Raw genomic sequence first — 27,614 nt, 5'->3', positions numbered from 1 at the left:
TGCCCTAGCAATCGGTACCTAGGAATGTAACTATGTGTAATTGTGTATTGCATGTGTATAGGCCTATAATAGCCTGCATGAGGCCATTTTCTTCATCGAATAATATAACAGAGCTCTCGAACATTCTAACGTTGCGCCTGAAACAAGATTGACAGGGGCAATTTTCCCAAAATAACCCCCGAAATTTAAAAAAAAAGTATTTTGGATCCTGATTATGAGATATTTCGGACATGACATCCCTATTTTAAAGTTGGGTATATGCCGCTTGGAAACCTCGGGAAGTGCCGTTTCCGGCCATCTAGAGGGTTTGTTAATCCCAAAATTTTCTTGTACGCTTCGCGCCAACCCATGGTGGCGCTACGCTTAGATAGTCAACAAGGTCATATCCCCCCCCCCCCCCCACTCGGAAGTACGGATCGCCGCCCATGCATATGACACCATTTTGCATTTCAGCCCTTCTTTGAAAGCAAAAATTGTACACCCCCTCCCCTTAGACCCATCCCCCAGGACGGCGATCATTCATGCCTGGCGCCCCCCCCCCCCTATTGGAAAATCCTGGATACACCCCTGTGTTAGGATGTTTACACTTTTAAACTGTGATGTTTTATCATATAATTGCGACGTTATATTTCGACGGGCCAGCGTTGTATATATGTCGAAACTTCGATGTTGTAAGTAAACTTTCAACTTTTTACAAAGAAATTTGGAGTTTTATATCGAATTTTCAAGATATTGTCTCGAAATTTTGACATTTAATCTCGACATATCGACTGTCACATTTGATCTCAAAAATATTCATTTTTAACATTGACATTTATGCGAAATTTCGATGGAATTATGAGGGTAAGCATGCAAGAGTTGATTGTTCATGCGTTCAGGGGTGGATCCAGGGTGTGTGGGTGGTGTAAATCTACCCCTCCCCCACTTCATCCTCACACAGCAATTTTTAGGACGACCTAATGTATAGCCTAAATATACCTCAGAATGTACTATTTTGTGCCTCATTTTGTAAATGGGGTAGGTAACTCCAGCCCCCTACAATTGAGCTGGCTTTATCATCCTCGAGGCCACACTCCCTCCTTTTAGAATTCTGGATCCGCCTTTGGTTGTTGTGGTGACCCCCCACCTCTCCTATACACTTTAGAAAGCAACACACATTTAAAGGCAGAACCATGTGTGCAGACTTATTGTACAGCTTAAATATAACTCAGAATGGACCATTTGACGTCTAAATCTGTGTTGCTGGGTGCGGGTTCCAAACTCACCAATGAAAGAGTGTCGGCTTCAACGACATCAGAGCCATGCCCTTCCTTGTTAACAATCTAACATCCGTCCCAGTTTGTTCATAGCACTTCCAATTTCTATAACTATTTGAATGGCTAAATTCATTTGTTATTTAAAGCCCAAGAAAGTACTTAAAACTTGTAAATAACAGCATAGTTCTGGGGTGGTTATATCCTAAACCAGGTATTGCACTAAACCGCAACACAGACTGATTTTATAAAACGAGGTAAGGCCAATGAATAATAAAACAATCACATTATAATTGAACTATTCGACCCAAGTAATGTATCATATATGGTTTAATAAGAATTCAAAATATCACGGACCAAGCAACTGATTTAATATTTATTTTATTTAGTTCTTCTCGGTGCCTTATATAATTTATCAGATGGTAGGTATGATAAGGTATTCCATCACTACAATACATGTGTTAGAAAAAAATTCAAGACAAGTATAAACAGATGGTAACAAGAACAAAAGGAAATGGAAGGGAAATATTTCAAAATTTAGCGATGCAAAATGTTAAAGGATGTGAAATCTACCACACTTACAAAACATAAAACACTCATTATCATGGATGGCATACCCCCTCATCATGGTGTCACTCCTTGTAATACAGTTACATTATAGCAGAGGTTCCCTAACTGGGATGTATGAACCTCAGGGGGTGCGTGAGTCCATCCCAGGGGTTCGTGAGACGTTTCTGAAAGTCAAAACTAGAGTACTTTTTGTTGAACTAAAATCTGATATATCATATTATAATTTATTAATGTACAAAAATTGTACCTATCGATAAACTCTACAATATTGCACTATGAACTTGATTTTTTACGAAACACTGTTATGCGTGTTATAGTCTAATAATGACTCAGATCGCGTCTCGAAAAGTTGGGGTTCGTGGACACTGAACTCTGATATCCACAGGGGGTCGTGGAGGGAAAAAGTTAGGGAAACCCTGCATTATAGTCTAATCAAGTAGGTTATGTCTGCGTTAACCTGTTTTAAACAAAGGCTATACATGAAAACGTCTTTATTTCAAGAAACTAAAACAATCGAGTAAAATATCATTCTTTGACTATACACAACTTAATATGACTAGTGTAGTAGAGTGTGACCAAAGTCTGCACTATAGCCTATAGGCCTGGCTGAACAGGAAGGCTAAATATGTAGTGATGCTAATTACCATACATACAAACTATCGTTTGTTCCTACCAGTTGAAATGACCTTAAAAGTGTTACTGTATAGATGTAAAATTCGGTCTACCGAACATGTTTGACACTTGCTGATGTTTTAGACGAGATTTAACATAGCCTAATGTCAGAATATTGGCTCTGTTAACTATGATGATCTCCAATGAGAAATGATAACCATCGTGGAAGTCAAGGAGTAGTGGTACAATTCCTCCCCGATTGAATGTGTAAACAATTCCCCGAAAGAACTTTTTTATCCCGAATCACGATGAAGGTGGAGATACCCCCCCCCCCCCACCCGGTGCACTATACTTCCGGGCGCCAATAGATCACAGATGATTTTAATTACTTTTCGTAACTTGTACCTCCCTAATGATCATATATGTACCCTCGGAGTACAAATTACAGCAAACCGGGCGATCGTGAATCTACCTATTTGGGTGACCGTCAGACGAGAATGCTTATTATCTCGACCTCTGGAAGAATTAGGCAACAAAGGTCATGATATTCCAGACAAAACGAAAGATTTTTGCACTGACCCAACGAACATTAATTTCTACACGGGTGATACACTACCCCCCACCCTCCACCCTACCCCACTCCTTTCCATGCTAACATCCCTTGGCTTATAGTCGAGAATATTCAGATCATCAAAACTTTTCATAGGAGAAGAGCTATCACAGAAATGCCTTTAGTTTATTATTTTCTGATGGAGGATGGAACATTCATTGTCCACATCATTCTAAAGAGCCTACAGAGGATACCCCACGGGAGACATTGTGTACAAATGAATTTGCGATGCAGTGTGTTTTACAAGCGGTTGGGCACCGGCAACTTGCAACTCGTAAAAAATCGTGACTGCTGAAAATTGTTGTAATATTAATAATAATAATAATTTGGGGATTTATAAAGCGCAGATATATCCACCGATAACGATGCTCAAGGCGCATCACAATATTACCCTGGTCAACGATAACCTGTCAAACTTAGAGACAATCCCTCCACATGGCAGCAGCTTAACAGCGCCCAGCTGACAGTTTTATATCACAGGTCCCTCCCCCCCCCCCATTTATACACCTGGGTGAAGAGAGGCAATGGAGATAAAGTGCCTTGCCCAAGGACACAACACAACGCAATGATTTGGCCAAGACTCGCACCTGCAATCCTTAGAACACAAGTCCACTTGACCACAACGAATCGATTATTTCCGATTTCCAAGAAGAAGTAGTGCTTGAATAATGGACTGGTCCCTGCGAACGTTTTGGTCACATTTAGCTTTCATATTGGTTGGGAGTATTGCTTTGCTTTGTCTCATGTGGAGGCGTAGAATTTCTTTGAATAGCAAGTGCAACGTTATTCACTCCTTGTACTATGTTGAGAAAATAACTGTCGGAATAACAGAAAACATGGCTTAATTGATCTGATCTCATTCTTTCGCTTTGTTTTGAGTTTTGTTCCTCGCAAGACTTCTCATCTGAGAAGATTTATCGAGACAGATGCAAAAAGCAAAACCAACAAAACACTGTGGCAATCTCTTTCAAACACCACACTGTTTCTGTGTATATAGCGACGAGGCTATATAGTTTAACACTTGATAAGTGTTCTCATATCCAACGATTTGATATTGACCATGTACCTTTTAAACTATGCCCTTTTGGTCATTATAGATTATCAATAGTGAGGAAGGATTCAAGAATCTTTTTGGTACCGCACCACAATTAGATTAGTGTTCATCCGCTCGAAAGGTTAACCATTGTCAGAGAAAAGAGGTAAAAGTTCCTAAGGTAAAGCTTGCTTAAGCATGTTATCAGTTACTGTCATCGTTTGTTCTGCCTTTATTATGAAAGAGCATAATTTAAAGTAGAGATGAATGGTGTGAAAAGAGGGAGAATCGAATGTGATATAAACCATTTTAGAAAATATTTGATTAAATGTTGATATTACTCCGAGTGAGCAGATGGAAGGGTGGAGCTTCAGTTTGTTAAACTTGCTCCTCTTCTAGCTCAAAATCTAAACGTTCATGATACGGAAGTTTGCAAGTGCCATGATAGGCCAAGATCTCAGCTATCGTGTGGCGGGTAGGATATACCAGTTGAAAACTTCTATCTATGCTTTGGCAGGTCTTGAAAGTGACGAGTTTAGTGTGTAAGTCAATGGAACAATTAATTGTGGTGCGAGACCTTTTCAGAAGGCTCCAAAGCCGACACAGCCGTGAATGAAAAACGCCCTCTACTTTGAAATCTGCATGATTGGAAACAAAGCTTGCATGTAGGTAGCCATTGATTGACATGTGAGAGACATGACAACTTAAAGGGAGTCTTTTCTTATATTCAAATTAAGAAGCAAATGTAATGAAAACCTCTCTTGGGACTCTTTGAAAGAAATGTCATTATTTCCCGCATATTCAACATACACTGGTAAGATTGCTGAGATTCAGGAATGAACCGATGCCAGGTCAAACATTCCTGGCACTACAAACATGTTGCCCTTTAACCTGTGAACAAAGCAATAAAAATGAAATTCGAAAGTAAGTGTTGTCTGTAATCTTAACACTACACCCCTTTAAAAATCTGGCGAGGACGTCAGCGCACACAAGCTTTTAACGTATCATAAACTACACAGAATAAGTTAAGTGATATGAAGCTTTTTGTTTCAGCTTTTTTTTTTTTTGGTGGGGGGTGGGATGTGGTGAGGGAGGTGTTTGATTTATGTCGGACAGACCCCTGTCACTAATTAAAACTTCTGGCTTCCCTGTTTGAACAATTTTGAGATAGTGTTCATTACTTACGGGGTGGTTTCAAGAGGTACAAACCTTTTGGAAATGATCTAGCTCATTTTCTTTCGTTTTACCTTTTTTTAAGTGGGGGGCGGGGGGATTCTAAAAACCCATTACACACCCGCCATGGATGATATTAATTTGATATCAATATTAAATATTTGATATCAATATTTAATTTGATATCAGAACTAAACAACTGTGCAAAGTCAGCATATATTCATTACCGCTATCCTTTCACAGAACATTACTGTCCTTACTATCACGAATTAAACGTCTACCAGCATACAATTTTACTTCGTTGTAAGCACCTCCCATGAATGCAACAGTTCCAGCTGTGCCTTCGGCGTAAAGCGCCCTCACTATACACGCTACTTTCTCCATCAGATCCAACGGTACAGATCCATCATCAGATCCGGGTTGTCTGATGATCGCCGTACAGGCGTATAACTCGAGTAACAAATGCTGTAAGTTACCATATATATGTATAGTTGGTTGGTTTGCGTCATTCTTGGCGCAGAGCGAAATGTATGTTGTGACTATAGTTGACACTAGTGGAACACTAGTAGTTGTTACTCAACTCCCTTTGTCCGCTGATCGCTCAACGCGTGAAACTCTGAGTTTATCGCTGTCATAATATATATATATATATATATATATATATATATATATATATATATATATATATATATATATATATATATATATATATATATATATATATATATATATATATATACGGGTAGGGCGCAGTATTCTTAGGCTATGCACGTTATGGGGGATTTCCCATTAATATATGCAGTGCTGTGCAACAATATTGTTTTTTTGCATCATATGCATAAAAGGTAGTTGTTGCAGGAGGAAGTGAATATATTATGGCAGCCTGTTATCGATTTTACTTTCTACTTTTTTTTTCACCTTTATGTGTGAGTTTGGAGTTATTGGCTCTGTTTTATTTAGGCTGTACGTAGCCTTTTTTATAGCATCGCAAGTTACAACATACTCTGCAACCATTTTATTCAGAATATTCATTCACACTGGGCTACTTATTTAAACGAGCGCACTGTCACACGCAAATCCCATTATTTTCAACCTAGTCCACGGTTTGTGGCAAAAAAACGTCATTCTGCGCATGCTCGAATCCGCTTGAAGCCGAGTACACAAACAATGTACATAGCTCTGTGCACACGTTGATACGACGTGCGCGGTATGATAAATATCCATTAGACGCGCTCTCCTCATTACGTTACGCTCTTTTCAAATGTTATATAGTAAACGAAAGAATGCGCGGCGCGGCGTTTGTGGAAGGGGATCCTCGGATCAGGCTAACAGCCACGTCAATGACAGTTTCAGTCTGTACAGTAAGAAACTTTTTCTTATTGATAAAATGTTTATTAAGGCACAGATGTCTGCTGCAGTGATATTTACACAATTGGAAACTTGCATTTGCTCCTAGTCTAACTTTCAGCGAACCATGAGAATGATACCGAATAAAGAACCAATACTTATGTAGCATATATGAGCGACTTAACGTTATTTTGCTGCCATGTCAGGGACAACGGTTATTCTCTGCACATATCTCGTCTTATGTGTGCTTTATGGTAACGGCATCGCATCAGGTAATGTAGAAATCTACGTTGTTGATAAAACACTTATGAAGCATAACTTTTAACAATTGTCTGTATGCCTAACGTATATTTATCCCTACTATTTTTCGCTTCCTTCAAAGGATGACTTTAAAGCACAAAATAAAATTTGATACGCTATAAGGCCTAGGCTATGCCGTTACAAGATAATTTCTATCAACCCAAGTTGTTACTTTTCGTAACCGTTTTACTTTATCTTGAGAAATGGCAATTTAAACATCTAACAACCATCAATTAATGTATAGCCGAACTACGGTATATATATATATATATATATTATATGTATCTATATATATATATATATATATATATATATATATATATATACATATATATACATGTATATGTATATATATATATATATATATTTATATATATATATATATATATATTTATATATATGTATATATATATATATTTATATATATATATATACATATATATAAATAAATATATTTATATATATATATATATATTTATATATATTTATATATATATATATATATATATATTTATATATATTTATATATATATATATATATATATATATATATATACATATGTCATACTTCCGCACATGTAAGAGGGAAAGGCGGTGTGGTGTTAAGAGCCTAGTCCAAAGTTTGGTATCATTTTTCTTCGTTTCTGCTTTTGCGTTACGTTGTTAAGGTCCAAGGCTCCCTGGAGTATTTCTTTTACACCTATGTTGTAACTTTATACTATTTGTCTATATTTGATCTTGTTCTGGTTAACATGAGTAAATGAATTTTTAATATTTACTACAGCTTTTAAAAGAAAACTCTGATAGAAGCTGCAATATAGGAATTATCATAATTTTATAATTGAAATATAAACATAATAGACATTACTCAATGTTCTGCGATCATAAATGGTTGATGTTGAGTTCAAGTGAACACAAGTAACACTTTAACGGGACCTTAACGTTCATATAAGCCAAATACATCATTATCTCGATCGTGACATTGAACTTGTCACATGTATCTCTGCATGACGTGCCAAATCGTTTAAGAAAATTCAAAGTAAAATATCAGAAAGTGAATCCGTTCAGATTCTTCCACAGAAGACCAAACAAGCAGACTCACTTCATGCTAATCCATTCATATATATTCAAGCTATTGTTTATGTGGACCGGGACGGGGACGGCATAAGGGTTTCGGGGTGTGGTAGGGATCTTTTTCCAAATGGATATGTCTGTGAATTTTCTATGGATAAACACCATTCCTCCGCGTGTCGCCATAATAACATGATGGGTTTATGCTGGTAAGAGAAATAGAAGCGACGATAAACACAGCTTCTACTGCCACTAAGATGGTCAGAAAAAGAAACACGTCCACGTACGCACCCCGGATGTCATGTATAAAACCTGAAGAAGTTGAAAAAAGAAAGAAATATGAATGAAGTTAAGTAAAGTGAAACCTGTTTTTATTATCTCGATAGAAGAAGGCCATGAAGAGATAACCATTATATTATTTGCCAGTCATTCAAAAAGGGGATTATAAGTGGCATACGATAACTATTACTAAATTTGATTGGTATATTAGGCTCCTGAGCAGATGTACATGGTATTGAATTACAATGTACATTATTCCGGTTATATTTGTATATTCTTCAATATCAATCTTTAAACATTATATGCACGTGAGATACTCCGAAATACACTAATCGGGATGTCTTTATTTTCTATTCAGTCATATATTATTTGCTTTTGTGCCTAATAAAAATTGACGTATATTCCCGCCCTAAAGAACAGAGTACAAGGTAAATACGCAGACCGATGTAACGAAATATAGAATCCAAAAGGTTAATATATCGGTTGGATAGAATTATACGATTAATGAAAAGGCCAATTTTGATAGATGTTTAGGTAACTGATGGTAACTGTTAGAGAGTCACCCAGTTGGATGATGCCATTATTGTGGTTTATTGTTGCACCATGCATGACATGTCTGTCGAACAATAAACGACCGCACGATTAGTCACCTGATATTCCAGCGCTGAATGTTACTCCAAGCTGCAGTAGAATTAAAATGAGGCAAGCATGCTATGTCTTTACTATAGCCGAACATCCAAGACGTTGTATAACCTATGCAGATTCCCATTACGCAAGACTCAAAACAAAGTAAAACGAATTTTTGTGTGAATATTGTTATTTTGAAGGTTGCCGTCAGAAGAACAATCGGTAGTACGATCACAACCCGACTACCTTGCCATTTCAAATAGAAAACAAACATTATGACTGCCCGTCCAAGCAATATTCCAGATCCACCAAAAGTAGAAAGCAACACTGCATCTCCTTGTACGTAGCCCTTCTCGACTCCGTAGGGTAGAAGAAAGATACTCCACGATGTAAATACAAACATGTGAAAAAACTGTGCTGCATAAAGACAAAGCATTGTAGGATGAGAGAGGATCGCTTGGTAGATTCCACCAGAGTTTTCTCTCTGTTGCTGATTGTTCTGGTTGGCTTGGTAAAATGTCGTCGCCTTCTTCGTCACGTACTGGAATGTAATTATCATCATCGCTTTGCCCTGTGTTTGCCTTTGACTGAATTAGCACGCCTGACAATATTTGGTTCCACATAAGAGCTCCGAAGAGTGTGAGAGCACCCGCTAATCCGTATTTTTCCCGCCAGTATTCTAGTAACGGCGGGAGCACAGCTACGCCAATGTTAGCGAAAAAACTTGTGACGCTCATAAAAGTCCCAAAAGAATCGCTAAAACTATCTGATAATGCAATGTACAGTGGAATATTGCCGAGACCAAAGCCAACACCTGCAAGATAGCAAAAAGTGTATAATACGGTAACGATTAATAAAGAAGAGCATGCAGCCTGTACTCACTTGAAATATCTGAGGATTATTTATCTTTCATTACACGTAATTTGAACATCTTGTCCATAGAGGTGTTTGATTAATACAATAGATAATTTACAAGCGTTTAACAGTAAATCATTAACGTTATATGTTTATGGTTTCCCTTGGATGTAGTACTCAGTTTGACCGAAATTCTGTCGAGCTTTCGCTTGATATTTTTCTAAAATTCAGAGAGATAATGTGTTATGAACCCTTTTGTGATAACCTATTTGTGGTGAAACGAGTGTCATGAAACCTTTGGATTGGAATTGAACATTCTGCTATGATATTATTCTGCGATAGACATGACCCACTACAGATAGCAAAGTAAGAAAGTCATTGACAATTCGGTTGACTTTTCCTCTCACATCACTTCTCGTACATCATTTATTTTAAATCTGAATTCCTTTTTTTCGGTCCATTTGTTGACTAAACTAAACATGGAGGTTATTAAATCCTTACATCCTTCACACACCTTTTTTTTTTAAAGAAGCATGTTAAGTCTATGCACTCACCAAACAAGGAACGTTAACGTAAACTAAATGCAAGTTCTTCTTGCACCAGCCAACATGCATTCAGTTTTTTTAATTCAAAGTCGTTTTCTTTTTACAACCCTTTGTTGGCTAAACTGATATTGAAACCTATGAAACAAAATCAGCCCATCCCATAAGGACAACGATGACTTCAGCTATGACGTAGCCGTTAATGGTGACGACGACAACGGCGGAGATGAAAATGTCTTCAATAATTCAACAATAGTTCTACTGTTTCAGCAGAGGCTTGATACTCACCAGATATGATAGTTGATACATATAGTGTCCAGAGATTACTGACTAAGAACGCTTCGCAGATGAATCCTGCTCCAACGAGGAAGCCCCCGACTACGACAATAGTCCGAGTAGAAGCTACCTTCATCAAACGAATGACAAGTGGTGCTGCAATCAAGCATAAAAGAAAGATGAATACACATGGCGCTGCTTCAAGCTAGAGAGTTTGTCAGGATGTTGAATGAAACCATTGTTTCACTTTTGGGGACATTAAATTAAGGTAAATTTGGGAGAAAAGACAAACCTGCAACGTAGGATAATCCTTGCAAGATAGAGAATGACAGTGCAACAAATGGTAGAGATCCTCGCGTTTGACTGACCGTGTCATTGAGAATAACACTTAAGGATTTCATGGACCCCAAGTTGAAGAAGAGCCTAATAGTCATAGCTGCAGAAATCTTGAATTTCTCAATTTCACTTGATGTCGCCATGATATTCTATTTGATCAAGTATAAGTTTGTGTGTTACACAGTGTTCAATATTTATTAATGATGGTATTCAAATCATACAACGCGACAATACACAAATCTCAAGTCACAGATATGCATGAATGCCACGAAAAATTGCGGGTATACTGCACGCTTGTATTATATAACTTCAACAAGTCCATTGGCAACGTTGATCCAAATTCAGACAATATTACAAACCATAACAGTACGCGCATCTTGACAGTAATTTATAATTACGTTATTACATTTCAGTTGTATGTGTGGATTAAGCGATTGCCTTTATTAAAATGTCGACATTCTAATAGATGAAGAAGCTCATAAGGGCAAGGTCGATGATCCGGTAGCAATCCGACCCCCCTCCCGCCCCCAAATAATAATAATAATAATTATAATAATAATAATCATCGTCATCATCATCATCATTATCATCATCATCATCATCATCATCATCATCATCATCATCATCATCATCATCATCATCATCATCATCATCATCATCATCATCATCATCATCATCATCATCATCATCATCATCATCATCATCATCATCATCATCATCATCATCATCATCATCATCATCATCATCATCATCATCATCATCATCATCATCATCATCATCATCATCATCATCATCATCATCGTCGTCGTCATAATCATCTTATGATATTAGATATCTGTGTGAGGTTGAAAGTAGGGGAGGGGGGGGGACTAAACTACACCCCCTACAGTAGAATATCAGCTTGAGGGTTAACTTACTATGGGAAAACATGCTATGAGTTTGTATCGAACACACTATAAACATTGCTTACAACGGGTGCTGGTACCCATGCATACCAATCATCAAAACCCATTTCTCCCCACACTTGCATACATTTACGGTTCGACGTAGCAGTGCCTTTATGCAGTTCTACACTAATATGCTCATTGACAGGGTTGTTAACTTTTTGTTGTAACATTATAGTATTTTCAAGTAAATCTTTTAGTTCTATAATTCTCATGAAAGTGTTACATCGTTATTTTGGGCAATATCACCCTTGAAACAACAGTTTGATATGATTTTAGCCTGCAAGTCGCAGACGCTACTTTACATATTTTATTTATAAGTTGGATACAGTTGGTAAGGTGTAGCATGTTCATCGTTGTGGGCAGCTCGAAAAAAAAAGTGCACGAACAGAAAACAGACCGGAATTAAGAATTTTCTGTACAGAAGATTGTTTTTGTAAATAATATATTACCCAAGACAGGCCGGTTGAAAGTTTGATTGTTGAAGTTCTACACCTCGAACATTTGATCTCCAATTGCTGACATATTCCACGGAATTGCCACTCGTTTGTAGCATTTACATTTCCAAATTGAAAATTTATAATGTGTTACTGTTCTTGCTAGTATATGGATCTATTAATACTCGTGGAGTACATGTAGCTCTAACTAGAAAAGAGAGGAAGCCGAAACAGACCCTGCCGATTTTTTTAAAAAGAAAACAAAGGGGGTGGGGGGGGGGGCAAGATGATCTACGTTACAATTGTTAAAATTGTAATAATAAATTGATACGTTGATAATCTTAAAAGTAAAGTCCAGATACAAATGTATTTTTGACCCCTTGTTCAATTTCCATTAAACTTTTAACTGCATGAATTTTACCGATAACAAACTTTGAACATATGTGTCATGCCAAGGGTGAACCTGAAGCAAGCTGTAGCTATCTTGTGAAGATTTACATCTACTTGGGTACTGAACAATGACACTTGTCTCGACTGATGGGAACAAGGTGAATTTAAAACAAGAAAAAACAAGACAGTTCCTCGTCCCCTTTCTTCACACCCACCTGCACCTATGAACACATTCACTATATATGTTCGGTATACCGTAAGCTACTGTAACAGTCTTTCTCAATTAATGGATTTTATACCGATCTTATAAGCATAGAGGCCCGTAGCGAGACTTTTACCAGTGTTTATTGTAATCGTCATTTAGGCATAGATAGATCTTGGATATCAATCAAGGAAAAGAAGAAAAATATCAAAACCTTACATGAATTCGTACCTTGTTGTCATATAGGTTGCTTTAACATATTCCTCAATTGACTCTTCTTTTGAGAAATGCAACTCTTGGATGAGGAAAGACTTGTTTACATATCTATACCTGCCGCCTTTTATAGCTCTGCTTCCTTCTGTATAGGTATATCTCATGGCTGCTAACACCTCCAGCAGTTGGAAAAGATGTTGGAAAGACATAATCAAGTAAACGGAATGTGAAAACACCATTTTTAACATAAGTTCGATACTTATGTACAGTACACTATATAGTTGTTTTCTGTGATATTCTCATTACCTGCATAAGGGGAGAGGTTGAGTCCCTCTAACCCACCACACCACATAAGTATTCGTGGTTGCGACCCTGACGGTCGTTTGGCATTGTTTGTGTATACACATATCCCTATACATATAGTAACCGGGATATAGCAATCATACCTGAAACACTGTTAACTTCATACAATCTTACCTAAAAGTTTTCTCCCTATGTAAGGAAAACAGCTGTATGCAAAGCTCTGTCAGATGAAGACCATGCAATGAACGCTACTAAGATTAAATTCGTCCATGTTGCCTTCACGTTACCAAATTAGATATCACCAAGGGAGGCAGGGACCCCAGACACCCTTCGTAAGAGCTGGCTTAAATGACCCAAAGAAGGACCCTCATTAATGAAATCTCAACCGATACTCATAGCTAGAAAAGTAACTGGTGCCACCTGTAACACATGTTACCGTGTTACGAACACAAAGCAGTAATTACAGATGCACAGTTGTGGGACATGAACAGTAGTAACATGTGTTACAGGTGGTACCAGTAGTTACTGTACTAGCTATGTGTTTCAAGTAATCGGAGGTACGGTACCGCTTGATTCCGGTTCACACTTCACTTTAAATTACGCCAATACGTCATGCCGAGAACGATGAATTGGCCATGTTCGGGTATATCCATAGGCCTACTTATATCATAAAACGACTAAATACGACCAGAATCGCGTATTAAAGAACTCGCACTCATTGGTTGGTACAGCACAGCACTGTTCATGTCTCACAATCGTGCATCAGCCATTACTACATTGTGTTCGTAACATGTGTTACAGGACATGAACAGTAGTTACTGTACTATAGCCACGAGTATCGGGTGCACACACAGTGAAATTACAAAGATTCTGCACATGCAATATTTGTAGCCAAAATTTTTAACTTGAATTTCTTTAGTTTGTGTAGCAATTTGACCTCCATTTTGGTATGCATGATACGAATGAAATCAGTATTTTTTTTTGTAATACGACATGTATCACTGGCATCAGCACACATCTGATTCGTCGACACTTTCATATTACAGCATGTTCTGCTTAAAATAATAAAGGCGAGAAAAGCTCCATGTTGCAACCTCTTCAATCCCTCTTTCCCATGCACCCAGGCCATTTGGATTTAAAAAAAAAAAATTATTGTTTCAATTGTCGCGGCGTTTATATTGGTGTTTTTCCTTGCTTATGACTCTCCCATGTTTTATTTTGTTTTTGGTAATAGTCCCCAATTTGGATTTGATAATTACTGTTAGTTTACCCTTTTCGTCGGTTTTTGCTTTGTTATGTGGTAATTCAATTTGGTTCTGCTGTCAACTCCAAGCAGTCCTCTCAGAAGATCTCTGTACTTCCAACATTTTGTTTATTGTATTAATTTATTTTTATTTTTATATTTCTCGTTGGTCATTGTCCTATACAAAACATATCTTTGGAAATCATGTGTCTCATATTGCCATAATACATGCTCGGGTGATTTAGTCCTCGTACATGTCTTCTCTCGACTACCTATAAGGCTCTTCGATCTACCTGGTTGATGCTATTCGGAAGAAATTGGAAGTAAGAGGTGTTGCCAAGATTGGATATATATGTCGAAGTTTTTAAAATGTTACCAATGTGCAGGTCGATTGAAAAGTGCAGATAATAGGCAGGTAAGAGAGGGAACAGACAGTTTTGGAATATGTTGGCCCAAGAATTAAAACTGTAGCACATAACTGACTATATGATGTCTCAATTAGGCGAAGTCCATAAATTTGGTAAAGTCGATGCTAACTGTTCTGTTTTGCTTTGTGCGTATCGTAGGTACACCTTGAAGGATGCCAGAAATTATGTTGATCTTTCCCTTTTTGTCGAAATATCAAATTATGGTGTTAAATTTGAAAAAAAGCAGTTTAAGCAGTTTAATTCGTTGTGATTTAGATGACAAGAGACCTTCATGTTTAATGTTCTTGTTTGCAAAACACATTTCTTTAGATTTATTAGGGTTAAGCAACAATTTTTTTTTTCCAGTCACGAGTAGCAGCAAGGTCAGTGACAGAACGCTGATAAAGTAAATTGATCCATAGCAAAGGAATGTTTTGAAATTTTACTCATAATGGCAGTACTATACTTTGTGACAGAAATATGCTCATTTGATCTTAATTAATCTGTATTAGTGAACAAAATAGCAGATAATGGACCTCCTTGAGGAACACTAACCATTATTTGTGATTGTTCTGAAAACCCCTTATCTAATTTTATCTGTCTAGACCACCCACTAAGCTAACCAATGGATTAACCACGATTCAGTAACAATCTTATATAGATCTTTAACCAGCAAATTTGGTAGCACAATATTAAATGCACTTGAAAAATCACAGAAAAGTACCTTCGCTGTGGTTGTTTGTGTATTGCTTAGGTGTGTTACAATTTCAAAATACCATCATAATGCTACTCGGAGTTTCACGGGTACGGCTCATTAGGGAACTAAAATGCTCAACCCATGACTATCTCGGCTTCAGGCGTGTGTGTTTACGGTTGCCATGGCGACAACGCGATAACAGCTCTGATCTTCTGTTAATGCATCTGTCCTTCGACTGTATAATGGCCAGCTTCTCTTCCATGCATAGATTACATGCTCCTGATTCGCGTTGGTGTGTGTCGGATTCATAGGCGTAGGAGCTCAATGTGACTGGGGGGGGGGGGGGGGGGGGCTGTAACGATTTGCCCGAAAAATATAACCAAAATTTTTCGCGCGCTACGCGCGCATTACACCCATTAATTTCCATATCATATAGGCATGCATCAGTTTCGTTTCATTTCATCTATTTGTTTTTCACAACATGCATTTAAACGTTTACAAATAACAAGTAACATGAAGTAGTAGTGGATAATACATGAAGTGAAGGTAGCGGAACGAAAAACCCTTTCGGGCTTGACGGGGTGCTTCGCTCCCTAAAAACAATAACACCCCCTCCCGGAAAAAAACTAGTTATTATATCGCATGCCAATAGCATGCAATCATTTACTGTGTCCCCTTTCATATTGGTTATAATTATTGGGAAAGTCGTTACAATAAAAATGATAAGAAAAATATAAGTTTAACCATTAAAAAACACATTGCAAATTATTTTTCTTTCAGTAGGTGCCCGAAAAATTCTCAGCATATTGCCCGGATTTTCACCAAAATTTTGGGTTGGGGGCTGCAGCCCCCCAGCCCCCAGCCCCCCCCGCCTCCTACGCCTATGGTCGGATTGCTTCAATATGTTCCATTCAATTGTATAATCACTCCTCACTTGCTTTTCAGTGCCCAGATATGCTTGGATAGTTCTGTCTCCTTTTCATATTTCTTGTTGCGAAACGACTTAGTGTGGTTGCGGTACCTAGATTTAAAATCGCCCCGGTGAGCCCAACGTATGACCACGAATCGGGACCGGAAGTGACGGTTGCTTCGTACACAATTGAATTGGTTAAGCACTCTCCATGCAGAGGGCAGGCTCCTTTATCTCTACAGTTGCAATTATTGGTGGCATTTGCTGTCGGGTTGTTTTCCCGCATTATTCTGGCGTTGTGGGACTTAATGATGGAATCCATGTTTTTCATGCAACTGTAGCTCACTTTCATTGTGTTTCTGTTGAAGACTTTCCTCAGCTTGCTCCCACGTGCATGGAAAGTGCCTATATATGAGCTTGAGGAACTGTGACCCCACGTTGGTTTCCACGTTCCTACTAAATGGTGGGTTGAACCACGTGATTTTCCTCTGGCGGTTCTTTCGTTTTTTCTTGGGTGTTGTTGGTGCGCCCCCGTCGACCTCGTTGTCGTATGAGATGGTACGTTCGTACCCGCTTTTCTTTAGCACTGCGTTGTAGGGGGCGGTGCTGCCATGCTGACTCCCTGTAGTGCTACTACGTATTGACTATTAGTCCACTGCCTCAATGATGCAACACAAAACTAGAAAGTCTAGTGAAAAAAAAGAAAATAAGATCACAAGGACCTCAAATAAAAGTTTTCAAAAACAGTACAAATTTGTTAAGAACAAAAAGCTGTCGAATCTTATCCAAAGGTGTTCGGTTGTTTAAATGAAATTAAAGGATCTATAGAGACAAGGATTAAGAATTTTCAAACAATAGATTAACATTGGCATTAAGGCTGCCCCGAGGCGCCACGTCATGATCAATTTGGCGTTAAAGGAGCATTTCCTTCAGATATTGAAAATGCTTTAAAGCTGCATATATCGAGAACTGTGATAGCTATATAGAGAACATTTACTATAGCACTGGACTATGTAATATCAAAACTAACCGATCTTGCCTCCTATATAGTAATTTCTTAACGATACATTTTTTTGTTACGACTTAATGGCCAATCAATAAGCTACAGTCGTGCAGAAAACAATAATTTTATTACAGAGAACATCATAAGTATCATATATAGGATCATATTAGATCATATCATATCATACATCATATTAGACCTATAAAAAATATATTATGCAGAACAATATCATAAGTATATTGCTCTAATTTTTATGATAAGGCTTTTCAAGAAACCATGGATATAGCCGATAAAAGAAAGAAATGAAACATGTTTTAAATTGACTGTTTTAGGGTTACTTTCATGGTTATCTTTTCCACATTTTCGACCATCTATAGAATTAAGTGAAGAGGTTTGGTTAAAACCAGGTGAATCTGTGGATTTAAGTTGCCGTGCAGAAATCCTCGTGAAGATATACCCACACATATCGACACGGTAAGTAATCGTAAAGACGTAGGCATATATATATATATATATATATATATATATATATATATATATATATATATATATATATATATATATATATATATATATTACTATATATATATTACTATATATATATATATATATATATATATATATATGTATATATATATATATATATATATATATATATATATATATAACACAGCGATATCTACTCGATTATTATTAAATCTTGAGTGTTGAGTGAGACTTACTTTTGTTACAAACAAAAGACACAATGGGCAGATAGAACAACCTGTTATGTCACCATAACAATACGTTCTTTAAAAACTCAATTTCTTTCATATTCGTATTACTTTACGTCATTCACGAGTTTCATTGAAATGAATTATATGGTGGTTAACGGTTTACGGTAAACATAAATTTTGTTTTAGCACAATTAAACAGTAAACTTTAAACGCGTGCGCTAAGTGAGGGGAATTTTTCTTAGCTTCCAGTAGTGACTCCCGACATTTGTACTTGATAGCAGAATTTAGTCAACTATCAATGACATCATGTAACTGAAGGATAGAAACATACCACTGAGCAAAGTCAGCCATATGGTCACTACCGCTATCCCTTCACAGAATATTAATGCCCTTCCTATCACGAAATAACCGTATACCAGCATACAATTTACTTCAAAGTAAGCAACTCCCATGAATGCAACAGTTGCAGTTGTTCTTTCGGCGCAAAGCGCCCTCACTTTACACACCGTTATCTTCATCATACGGTTGGACAGCGGACCAGTTTTACAGCGACAACCCGCCCGTACATATATACGATTATTATCACTATGAATTCTCTAACCCTTCTCTTTATCTATTATTTCACTATTAGATGGACGAAAGGTAACGATCATATCGCACCGTCAGAGTTCATCGAATTAATACCCAATGGCGGACTGCGGTTATTAGATCTGAGGATAACAGACAGCGGTGTGTATGTCTGCCAAGGGAAGGTTCCGGTCCAACAGGGAATCGTCAGTGTTAACATTGTAAAACTACACGTTGGTACATCTATACAAGAACAACTACTTCAACAAGGGGGTAAGACTTTAGTGAATCGGTTGGGAAACTATATGAAACACTCTGAATTGATAAAACCGTCCTTCTTTTAGCTTCTCTTGGTAGATTTGGCAAACTTCAGTTTTTATTATTGTTATTATTATTAAATTGACCTCAACGGTACTGTTCATGAATTTGACTGACCTCGCGTTTTTTTCAAAACGTGACGAGCGCTTCAAACATATTGAAAAGTTGTGATTAATTATTGAAGGGTACTATTATAGGATTATATGGAAAAATAATGTTTTGGCGAAGAAACTTCGGAATCAATGAAATCGTTAATTTCTACGGTAAAGATCATATGTGAAAACTGTGAATGTCTTATACCACTAAAATTGAGAACTTTGAGTGATCTCGGCATTAGGGCATATAAGTTTGGTATATTTCTTTGGGAATAAGTGAACAAACTTACCAGTCTATTTTAACCATATAAGCTGTGGGTATGCGTGTATGTACGTGTGTGTGTTAGAGCTATAAACCGGCCGCAAACTGCCCGACTGAACGCGACCCGACTCAACCCCACCGACATTATGTGATTTCCGTTGCTAGTGAAGACCCATAGTCCTTACCCGCCGAACACTGCCCGACTCAACGCGACCCGACTCAACTCGATCGTCGCTACGTGGAAAATCGCGGACTGAATTTGCGTGTGCTTGAGACAGCTTCAAGTCAGGCAGTCGACAGTGTGTAAAGTTTACGACTAAAACTTCCCAGTCTAAACAAAATGTAGCCAATCACGGGAAACTAATTTATGACCAAAACGAGCAACGGTCGTTGTGTCTCTCAACCAATCGTCAAGTATGCAGGCGGGTCAGTAGTAAGACCATGGGTCTTTACGGCTAACGAGAAATTGGTCACGACCAGGGACGTAGCTAAGGGCTGGTGATTGGGGGGGGGGGAGGGGTGTAGTGGTTGAAATTCCAACTTGATGGGTTTTGGAGCCAGAAAATTCCGACTGCTGCCTTGTACCCCCCCCCCCCCCCCCCGCACTACTCGTCAACGATACGGTCAGTGTCAGTCAGACACCACATCTTATGCGACTGAACTTTTGTTCCGAACTTTATTCCGATATATTTGTACCACTGGCCCTCACTTCACAAACTTATTAATCACTCTGGTTAAGCAAGTTAGCAACTGAGTATAGTTATCTGCTTGAAAGGCTGCATAGACTACTGACTACAAAAGCTATGTTAATGTAACAAAGGAAAAAAATATCGACGACATAGTGAATTACCAAAAATACAGTGCATTTTCTTGGCACGCTTAATATTATTTTCTTGGGGGGGGGGGGGGGCTATTTATCACTCACATGAAAAAAAATCAATTGTTCACTTCATTCTAACTGAGCATTTGGAATGAAGTGAACAATTAAACATTTTGCAACAAAATGTCCAATTGACGAGATAAGATAAGTTGTCAATTAAATACTTTGCAGAACATTTTTTTTCAATTGTTCAGATGGAATGAAGTGAACAATTGAACATTTTGCAGCAAAATGTCCAATTGACGAGATATGATAAGTTGTCAATTAAACATTGTTCAGAAAATTGTTCAATTGCTCAGTTAAAGCAACTGAGCAATCCAGCATTTTTCTGATTTTTGATAAGTTTTTATCTTGTTATCTAAACAATTTACTGAAAAATGTCATTTTATGAGGCAAAGTTTGTCTTATGTTGATGGCACTTTTATGCTTCCGTAGATTAGAGTGAGTGTTTTAATCGTATATTATAACATGCAGGTAAAAGCAGATCATAGAGACAATGTAAATCCTGAACTTACTTGAAGCTAGCGAACAGGGTCAACCCACCCAATAGCAAAATTAATACATAAATTAACCGAAATTGAAAATAACCGAATTGAAGCTGGCGAATGTTGTTCTATTAGGCTTTTCTTTTTTTAGAGTATGCAAAATCATACGAAGTTTTGTATGGTGGAGTATAAGGATCGCGAGATACAATTTCTCAAAGTGACAAGGAAAACGTGGTAAAAATGACTGATGAAAGGTCAATCTGGACCGAAAATGTTAGGTCACTCACAAATTAAAAGAATATATGAAAATTAGAGTGCGACAGTCGGAAATTCCGACTGTCGCACTCTAATTTTCCAACTATCGTCAGTTTTACCAAGATTGGGGGGGGGGGGGGGTGAGACACCCCCACACCTTGGTCACGACTCGTGTCCGGGTCGACTTGAGTCGAATAGTGATCAGTCAGGCAGTGTGCGACGGGCTTTACAACATTATGTTCTGTTAACAACCGGTACTCGTTTAAGACGTTTTTGTTTATTTTGTTTATTTATTTTGTTCACAACATATATATATAAATTGTAGCGAATACAGAGTGTTATGGAATGTGGAAGGAAGTATGACCTGAATGTGTATAGTCACGTGGTATATTGCATAGATATTTGCATACCACCACTTTCAAACATTTTATCCGATTTCGGCTCATTCCATTGGTCAAACTTATGAACACCTGACAGACGTGGAAAAGTAGTATTTCAAGTGGCGCACAGATTTATGATTGGAAGGGTTAGCTACTGCAGGATGCGCGATGTCTCTTGGCGCACGAAAATACAACACAAACCACAGTTGCTATGCAGATTGCTGCATTACATCCACATGATCAATATTTTAAATGATACCTCGAGCGATTTTCAAAATAAATTGCAACTCTTCATCAAGGTATATAACACTTCTTATAACAGCAAGGGCGGCGGAAGCACTTTTAATCTGGGGGGCACCGACATCAAAGGGCACTTTGCAGAAATTCGATTGGACTGATGCAGCCTTATATTTAGTACCCTTTATAACTCTTATTGTATTATCTTATTTGCGTATACACATCACTCCATCAACGCCCCCCACCCCCAAAGAAAAGTATGCATACTAGCACTGCAATATCCAATGTGAAAATTGGGAAACAAGGAACAAGTTTTCTTTTGAGATAAAATGAGGTGAAACCATGCTAGTTGCTAATGTAGGAATCTTCCGAATTAGAGTTTATTTCTTGTTAATATCTTAAGAATTTTTTTCCATTCAAAGTAGCTTTGAGTTTGACCCACAGAAATTCATTAAAAGTCAGGGGCGTAGCTAGGATTTGCAAAGTTGTATGCACGACTATCTGAGCGGAGCGCCACCATCGGTTGGAGCGGAGCGAACAAGAAAATGTTTGGTTTTACAAACCCCTCAGATGGCCGGAAACGGCCCTTCCCGAGTGTTCCATTCTGGTTCCCTGGCCTCTTGAGACACCTCAATGTAGAGCGTTGTGGTCAAGTGGTTAAGGCAGTGGACTTGTGATCTAAGGATTGCAGGTTCGAGGCTTGACCAGATCATTGCGTCGTGTTCTTGGGCAAGGAACTTTATCTCCATTGCCTCTCTTCACCCAGGTGTATAAATGGGTACCTGTGAGATAAACTGTCAACTGGGCGCTGTTTAGCTGCTGCCATGTGAAGGAATTGTCTCTATATGTTTGACAGGTTATCGTTGACCAGGGTAATATTGTGATGCGCCTTGAGCGCCGAAGTTATCGGTGGATATGTCTGCGCTTTATAAATCTACAATATTATTATTATTATTAGAAAAAGGGCACATTTTTAACCTAAGGAAAGTGGGGGGGGGCACGTGCCCCTGTGCCCCCCGGTTCCGCCGCCCTTGTATAACAGACGTATCCTAACCAGAAGTAGTCTCTTCTGCATTTCATGAATCGGTATTGCCAGTTAATTATGTTTTTTAAATTTCTTGTAAAGTTTGATAAGAACATTCATCGTTTCTGTGCAGGTCCTTGGCTTTCAAATCACAATTCTTTTGGGATACCGAATGTATGGGTCGCTTCATTCATCGGCAGTGTAATCGTGTGTATTGCATTCGGGGTATCATTGTTTTCTCTGCGGCTATACTACAAGTGAGTAAACTATTATCTCTGACTGGTTGTTTTGCTCTCATTAGAGAAATTGAAATGCTGCATGGAACAGGGAACTGCTACTTTAGCAGTTCCCTGCATTCAATATCTTTGCTTGAAGATTACTGTCATCGCTATCATGAACTTACTGCTAGCCTGTCTCAGTATGGTCTGTTAATTTTATAGAGCCAGCCATGCAGGCTACTAAGATATTTCTTATCAGACGTCTGTAGCGATCCACTAATGTAGCCCAGTTGGGACAACTTTTTCTATACTGTAGTGTCATGTCCCGCTTCAGAGCACTCATATTGTCAGTAAGAGCAGTATGAATATCATGTTTCGATCAGATCAAGGCTAGGAACTGTTTGTACTGACAATATACCAGTGCTTTGAGAGCATGATATTGTTTAGAGAGCTATTAGCATTAGGAAATTGTCCCAACTGGCGGAGTGTAGTTACTTATGAATATCCATAGATACAAACGAAATGCAATCTGGTGGGATTTGTGAAATCGTTAAAAATTATGGCTTGCTTTGAATTTACCACAATCTAAAGGGGCATAAGGCAGACACAAAGGGGGCCAAAAAAAAACCAAAGCTGCAAATTTCTCCACAAAAATAGCAACACCAGGAATGACGGATTTAGACACCAAACTTCAAAAAGTTTGAAACTGAAACATTGCATTCAAGAAGTTTTCTAGGAGCACCTACTAACTGGTGAAACAGCAACTTATCTGTGCTAGATTAAATAACTAATAACTAGTTATCTAGAGGAATGCCTACTAATTGGTTGGAACCATTCACTTAAGACATTGACATCTCTTGGTCAGACTAAGGCAAACTTAGAATCCAACATAAAGTATAAGTTTAATATCATTTTATTTTATGGTCTTCATCTCAGGACGGCTATGAAGAAATACAAAAAGAAAGCACAGCTGGTTGACACGTCATGACGAAGACTAACTACTACACTGAATAAAGGACCATCCAACGGACGCGGTCCCAGTTGGGTTTCGTTATGTGACGCTTATGATTCTTTCGGATTAGTGTGTAGGTGTTGGGGAATTCTTCACCTTATATCACAAAGGAGTATGTATGGACATGGATACGTCATAAATACGGAGTGTGTGATTCTATCACCGTAAAGCAGATGTGGAACGGGTTGGGATAGAGGCAGACCAGGTTTAAAAGAATGAATGTTGGGTCTGTATGTTCTTTCTTCAAGATGCTTCGTGTAAAAAATTGTGTCGTACGGTCGGAAGGGTCAGGGGATGGGAGAGGAGGTAGGGGAGGGGTAAGAGGAATGGCTCATTCAATGTTTGCATAGGCTTTAAGTACACATGAGAGAATGGTGGCATTAATTACACGAGAACGTGGTGGCCAATTGGCTAAGGCGTCGGACTCGTGATCCAAGGATTGCTGGTTTGATTCCTGCCTAGTTCATTACGTTGTGTTCTTGGGCAAGATGCTTTATCTCACTTGCCTCTCTCCACCCAGTAGTTAAATGGGTACCTGTGAGGTAACTTGTCATTGGGCGCAGAATATAACTGCTGCCGACTTGAGGGATTGTCTCTGGGACAGATTATCTTTGACCAGGGGTAATATAACGCCTGTAAAGCGCTTTGAGACCTATTGCTGGTGTAAAGCGCTATATAAAAAGCAAATATTATTATTATTATTATGATTAACTCTGCAAACAAAAGAGAACAGAAAAGCAAAGTAAACATTAATTTAGCATATATTATCTTCATATTTGCACTTAATTTCTTAAAGCAATTCTTGAATGAGTAAAATATGATATTATCAAGAACAGAATATGATATAGCTCAGGTAGAAACTTCTCTTATGAAACCACAAGTATAGATTTGGTAAATGGTGAAAGAGTGTGGTTGTTGGGTGAACAAATCATTCCTAATTAAATTGCCCCACTGATGTGAACATAGCAGGAAGATATCCATAAATCTAGTTTGAAAATTAATAGATATAAGTGGAACCTTAAATTAATGTGATATGATGTGTTTGGCTCAAAGTGGACGAAGCAAGTTGTTAATTTTAACGAACAAAAACTTATTGTTTGAGTTACATCTACACAACAGTAACATTTCAGTGGGATGTCTATAAAAGGTTAACCTGTTAAGCTATTTAATGAAACTTTCAGGAATGCTGTTGAGAATATTGACATCCAACTACAGTAAGACCATTGCTAGCACTGAATTTCATTCTGATAATAGTGTGCCCATTGACAGTAGGCAATTAAACTTGTTAAAACCCTTATCACATCCACTGCAATGTTGCTAATTAGCTATTTTCAACTTAATACTATCATTAATAACTTTTTTTGATATCTTTATAAAATTAGTAACTTCAGTACCATTGCCAATGGGGGACAACCCCTAAAAACTGACAATATCCATCATTATTAATTATCGTATAGAAAACATTTTAAAATTCATATCTAGAAATGTTGAATCTCCAGATAATCCACAAATACCCCCCCCCCCCCCCCCGGATATCTCACTTGATTAAAATAGTGCAAATATTCCATAGTAGTCTAGAAAATATCAAATCATTGGCATGTTCTAGACTTGGTGAGTTATTATGCTATCATTTAGATAGAATCTCTATTTCTGCATAAGAATATAAATGTTGAACTCGACATCCCTCTTTTAGTAATAATACCTTGTGGCGAGAGGGCTGATTTTGTCAAAGTTGGAATTAAAAAGTATGGCAATAAAGATTTCCATGTATAAAGGCATATACTGTATATATAAGGTAATACTTAACTTCACATTGCAAAAGAAAATAATATATTAACTAAATAAATAGGCCAATTGTTGATGCCTGTTCATCATTTTCAATTATAGTTAATGCCCTGCACATAAAAATTCCATGTTCATGATACCTAAGAGGAATACCACCGTACTATATAAAACTAGTATGAGGATGACACATCCACCAGCAGAAATTGCAGACCTTTTAATTTCCAAATTAAAATTAAAAACATGTGTATTTAATAGTGTAAATGACCCCAAAAAAGTTTGAATCAAGCTTGTTAATTTATGTTTATCTTAATCTGATGCAATTCACCAGATGTCAAAACACCAACCACTGAAAATGGTTGTCTAGTGTACATGTATTAACTCTGGAATGCCTTAATCTATCAAGTACCTTATTTGACATATGTGCAACATGCCATGTATTTTGTGTTCAAGACATTTCATTGAAATGTTCATGCATACACAACCCAGCTGTCACCTTTTACCTTTGCACTGACTTTCAAAATGTTTCCATCCTGTGAGTGACAGGATCATAATTGTTTTTTTAATTTTATTGCCAAAATGAAAATAATAAGTTAGTGAAATTTATTGCATAATAGTTTCATCTTGAAGTCAAACTGTGTATGGAAAATCAGAATACATATAAATGTGTATACAATTGTTGCCTACAGAGAAAGCAATACATATATTATTTCTTTATTAATTATTTCTTTCTTTATATATTTATTTATTAATATACTGAACTGAACTGTTTCAAAATGAGAATTGTTTGAAGTGACAGAGAAGTTGATCAGCAACAAAATATTAAGAAAAAAACAAAAAAAAACATTAACATCCACCTGAATCTGAAGAAATGCCATAGCTAATTTTTCTTTTTAAATTTGAATTTAAATGCTTTCATTGTACATAGTACATACAGACAGATCAATAAACTCTTTATGATGAGTAGTAATACAAAAAGGTGGCAAATTGACCTGTACAATTTCTTTGGTATGAATAATTTGGCAATATTTGAGTACATATAAAATATTTTCTTTTAGTACATATAAAATATTTTCTTTTAAAACATATAAAATATTTTCTGTCAGTAATATGACTCCTTACAAAAATGGTTTTATTTACTGCATGCATATATTTCATTCATATGATAATGCCTCTCGAAATTTCAACAAAACACAATCATTAAAATCTTTGTTATGTTTAACATATCTTGCAAAGTTTGATTTCTACCACCAGAGATGTTTTTTAGATACAAATCTTTAACTTTGTTTAATATCTGCTGCAATTTAATACTGTCTTTCTCTGAAATTGATCATCTGTAGTCATTAATTAATTAGCGAATCGATCAATGTGTACAGGAATCAGTCATGCATGATCATAATTTCAAATATGCAAATTGCATAAAACAAACAAGGATTTAAAAATAGGAAAATACTGTATTCATGGTAATAATATATTGAAAAAAGTGTAAAACATATGGGTGCAAAAAAAAAATGATAGCATTTAAGAAAATATGTTTCACTGAGATTGTTGGACAAATTACTGGATAATTGAATAGGTAAACAGAAAGAGTATGTAGCACCATTACAGTATTAGTGTAAAACATTCTCAATAGCTTTGGAAAATGGTTATAATTACTTGTCTAATACGAACATTTCCAAACTCTTATCATCATGTGCTTTTCACTTTTCTTCGGGTACTTTTAAATTTTAAGGGTAAATAAATTTTTTTT

The 27,614-nt window shown here is 37.2% G+C and overlaps 1 protein-coding gene across 1 annotated transcript; it reads left to right on the top strand.

Moving 5' to 3' along the window:
- The first annotated feature begins 6,543 nt into the window (after window positions 1–6,543).
- On the top strand, window positions 6,544–27,606 carry LOC139974518 (uncharacterized). Its single transcript, XM_071981723.1, has 5 exons — window positions 6,544–6,870; window positions 18,011–18,107; window positions 18,981–19,189; window positions 22,986–23,109; window positions 24,007–27,606. The coding sequence occupies exons 1-5, from the start codon at window positions 6,798–6,800 to the stop codon at window positions 24,056–24,058; spliced, it is 555 nt and encodes a 184-aa protein (XP_071837824.1). The 5' UTR covers window positions 6,544–6,797; the 3' UTR covers window positions 24,059–27,606.
- Window positions 27,607–27,614: the final 8 nt, after the last annotated feature.

Source organism: Apostichopus japonicus, chromosome 9 (assembly GCF_037975245.1).
Source record: "Apostichopus japonicus isolate 1M-3 chromosome 9, ASM3797524v1, whole genome shotgun sequence".
Classification (NCBI taxonomy): Eukaryota; Metazoa; Echinodermata; class Holothuroidea; order Aspidochirotida; family Stichopodidae; genus Apostichopus; species Apostichopus japonicus.
This window is presented reverse-complemented; position numbering and strand designations above follow the sequence as displayed.